Source organism: Amphimedon queenslandica, unplaced genomic scaffold (assembly GCF_000090795.2).
Source record: "Amphimedon queenslandica unplaced genomic scaffold, v1.1 AMPQUscaffold_9943_Cont17790, whole genome shotgun sequence".
Lineage (NCBI taxonomy): Eukaryota > Metazoa > Porifera > Demospongiae > Haplosclerida > Niphatidae > Amphimedon > Amphimedon queenslandica.
In genome coordinates, this window is record NW_003549786.1 from 1 (window position 1) to 3,132 (window position 3,132).

At 34.7% G+C, this 3,132-nt stretch overlaps 1 protein-coding gene across 1 annotated transcript; it reads right to left on the minus strand.

The window, feature by feature from the left end:
- Positions 1-15: 15 nt before the first annotated feature.
- On the minus strand, positions 16-559 carry LOC109590489 (uncharacterized; the record flags this gene model as incomplete). The annotated part of the gene is made up of 2 exons (XM_020006396.1): positions 145-559; positions 16-99 (listed from the first exon to the last, which is right to left on the minus strand). Coding segments are annotated over exons 1-2 (499 nt in total), but the record flags the coding sequence as incomplete, so codon positions are not given.
- Positions 560-3,132: the final 2,573 nt, after the last annotated feature.

Consider the following 3,132-nt stretch of genomic DNA (forward strand, 5'->3'; position numbering starts at 1 on the left):
TACCATCACACTGACTATTTGCAGCAAATGATAAACAACAATCACCAGAACCTGATCCAGTACACCTCATCAGTCCAGAATTACAAGCACTGTCACATGCTACATAAGATAACATTATTATTTTTTAGTTTCTAATTGGCTTACCTCTACATCTAGTATCACCACCAAAACCTTCCCGACATCGATAACAATCAGTTCTTGGAGGAACACCAACAACACTGGCAGGAGAAGGATCTAAACTACCAGTCCTTCCACTCCATGTACCACTGCTACACTCAATATCAAATATCCTAGTTTGTTCAGGTTCTCCTGGATTAGGAGTGAATGTAGCTATAAGAGCTATGGCTTCATAAGTAGCAATCATGCTCCCTTGAGCTAGACAGACATATCGAACTGATCCTTCAGTTACATTAGGAGAGTATGACTGGCCACCATCAGAAATGACTAGTAAAGGAGGCAATGCAGCCTCTAACTGAGCTATGGTTGGTAGAGGACAATCCTGAGCAATTGGTAGTGACAGAGCACATAAAACAAAAACTAGCACTGCTTCTCTCATCATTGCTATTCAACTATTTTCCTGATGACTAAAGGAATTTATGACATCATCAACTGCTAAGTGATCACCAGAAACACATTGCAGGGAATACTAGCATTAGTATATTTTTTATTTGGTTATAGGCTGGTTTTCATGTAGATCAATAAATTCAAGTGCTATGTGCAATTAATAATAATAATAATAATAATAATAATAATAATAATGATAATTGAGTTAAAGAATTTAATTTTCTCAATATTATTAATAATAAAACACAATGATAACTGGAGTAATTATCACTTGTTTTCTCAATTGAAAAATCTAAATAATTTGCAATAAAAAACAGCCACTACATGCAGTCACATGACCACAGGAGCAAGTCACATGACTGTCACATGATACAGAGAGTCAATGAGCAACAAAACAACAAAACAAGAACAACAATAATAATCATGATAAAAAATTATGATGCAAATAGACAATGGACAAAGATAAAAAAAGTCAATCATTTAATTTTGATTGCTCACTCTTGAATGAGTGGAAGGAGAGGCAGAGAGGGTGGATGAGGGCTCGTGGATTATCTTGTCCCTCCATACAAGCATGCCATGTTTATTCTTACACTTCAAAAATGTTATACCTTTGACGCTGCCATTGTTTTTACCTTTTGGGGGAGATTAATAATAAAATTATAGTTTTGTAAATTTCTCTTACCTTGTGGGTGGTCTAAAGCCACAACTTATCCACTTGCCAGGAGCAGATTCAGTGTCACCAATAAACTTGACGGTTCCCATTTTGATGATACCATAATAATTATTCCATCAAAAATGACAAGGAGAGAATTTTCATTTTTATAACTTTTTTCTGATGCACACACATGTACTTATATTGTATAAAAAGTTTGAGCTGATTCTGATCAATTTTGAATTTTAAAAGAATTTTTAAAGTTGCTAAAAAATTTGGCCAAAGCCCCTGTATTTGGCCAAATTTTGTGAAAAGTGACTAGGAGAGAAATCTCCATTTTTATAATTTTTTCTGATAGATATACATGTCCTTATGTTGTATATTAAATTTGAGCTGATTCCGATCAAGATTAGATTTTTTTATGAATTGTCAAAGTTACTCCAAAATTTGGTCAAGGTCCCTCTACCTTTTTCAAAAAAGATTGAGTAGGGTTCACTCTGTGCTACTTTGCCAAAAAAGTAATGGAAACAAGTTGACAAGTAGGATTCTGAACCACCAGCAAAAATGCAAATAAAAATCCTATTCTCCTGATGCAAATTCTACTCTACATTGCACTTTCAACGTATTATGTATGGTATCACAGATTACCTTGCATTGTAGAGTAGAATTTATGTCACAAGAGTAGGATTTTTATTTTGAATTTTTGCTGGTGGTTCAGACTTCAGAATCCTACTTGTCAATTTGTTTCCATTACTTTTTTGACAAAATAGCACAAAGTGAATCCTACTCAATTTTTAAACTACTCAGCCAGTCACCGCCAAACCAGAATTGAGCAGTAATGTATTTAATGCAGCCTCTATCTCAGCTATTGTTGGTAGAGGACAATCCTGAGCAACTGATAGTGACAGAACACATAAAACAAAGACTAGCACCGCTTCTCTCATCATTGCTATCAAACTACTTTCCTAATGACTAAACAAATTTATGACATCATCAACTGCACTGAATAACAACAATTTTGCAACTACGGTATATTGTACACTCACAGCAATTGCTCACATTATGCCAGCTTAAATAATAATAAAGTATTTTTTTGATAATAATTTCACAAACACACTATAGACTATAAATCTAGCTAGAGCATGAGTCTAAAAACTAAAAAGGCTAGTATAAAGCAAATGGGGTAGTGTCCCAAAGGCATAAGCAGTGTATTCAATAATATATGTGATCATGATTCAGTTGGAAGGTTGAGTCATTGGAGACAATGAGATATGGAGCCACTGGCATTGTGAGAGCATTGACTGATGCAACCAAATCACTGAACAATGGCCTGTCATCAGGAGACTCACACCAACACTGCTGCATCAAGGAATAACTATATATAACAAACAATGTATCATCATACAGCTAATTATTATTACTATGCATACATGTCTTCTGAGCAGGCTTTGTTATGAGGACAGCTTAACCTTTGCCCACCATCCAATAGTTCCACTAATGCTATTGGATCCATACCAGGGTATGGTATTTTCCCAGCACTAAAGGCTTCCCAACATAAAGTACCATAAGACCACTGTGTGTGTGAGAATTGAACCATTCTAGATCTAATAATATCATTTAAAAATGACCACGTCTGATTTTTTAGAGAATATCCCATAGTGAAGACTTTTAAGTACCACCCGTTTGACTGGGAGTTTAGCAGACTTTGACTCTTTAAATTGCTTTAAGTAATTTTTTGTGTAAATTTCTTCCCATAGACCAAAATCAGTAACTTTGATGACACCATGCACTTTTATCAGCAATCCTATGATAATTAAAGTTAGTCACCACTATAGTAAACACATTTCTATTGGCTGTTATACTTACAAGCAATTTCAAGTAGCAAGATCACAATGAAAAAACCTTTGTGAAGCTAA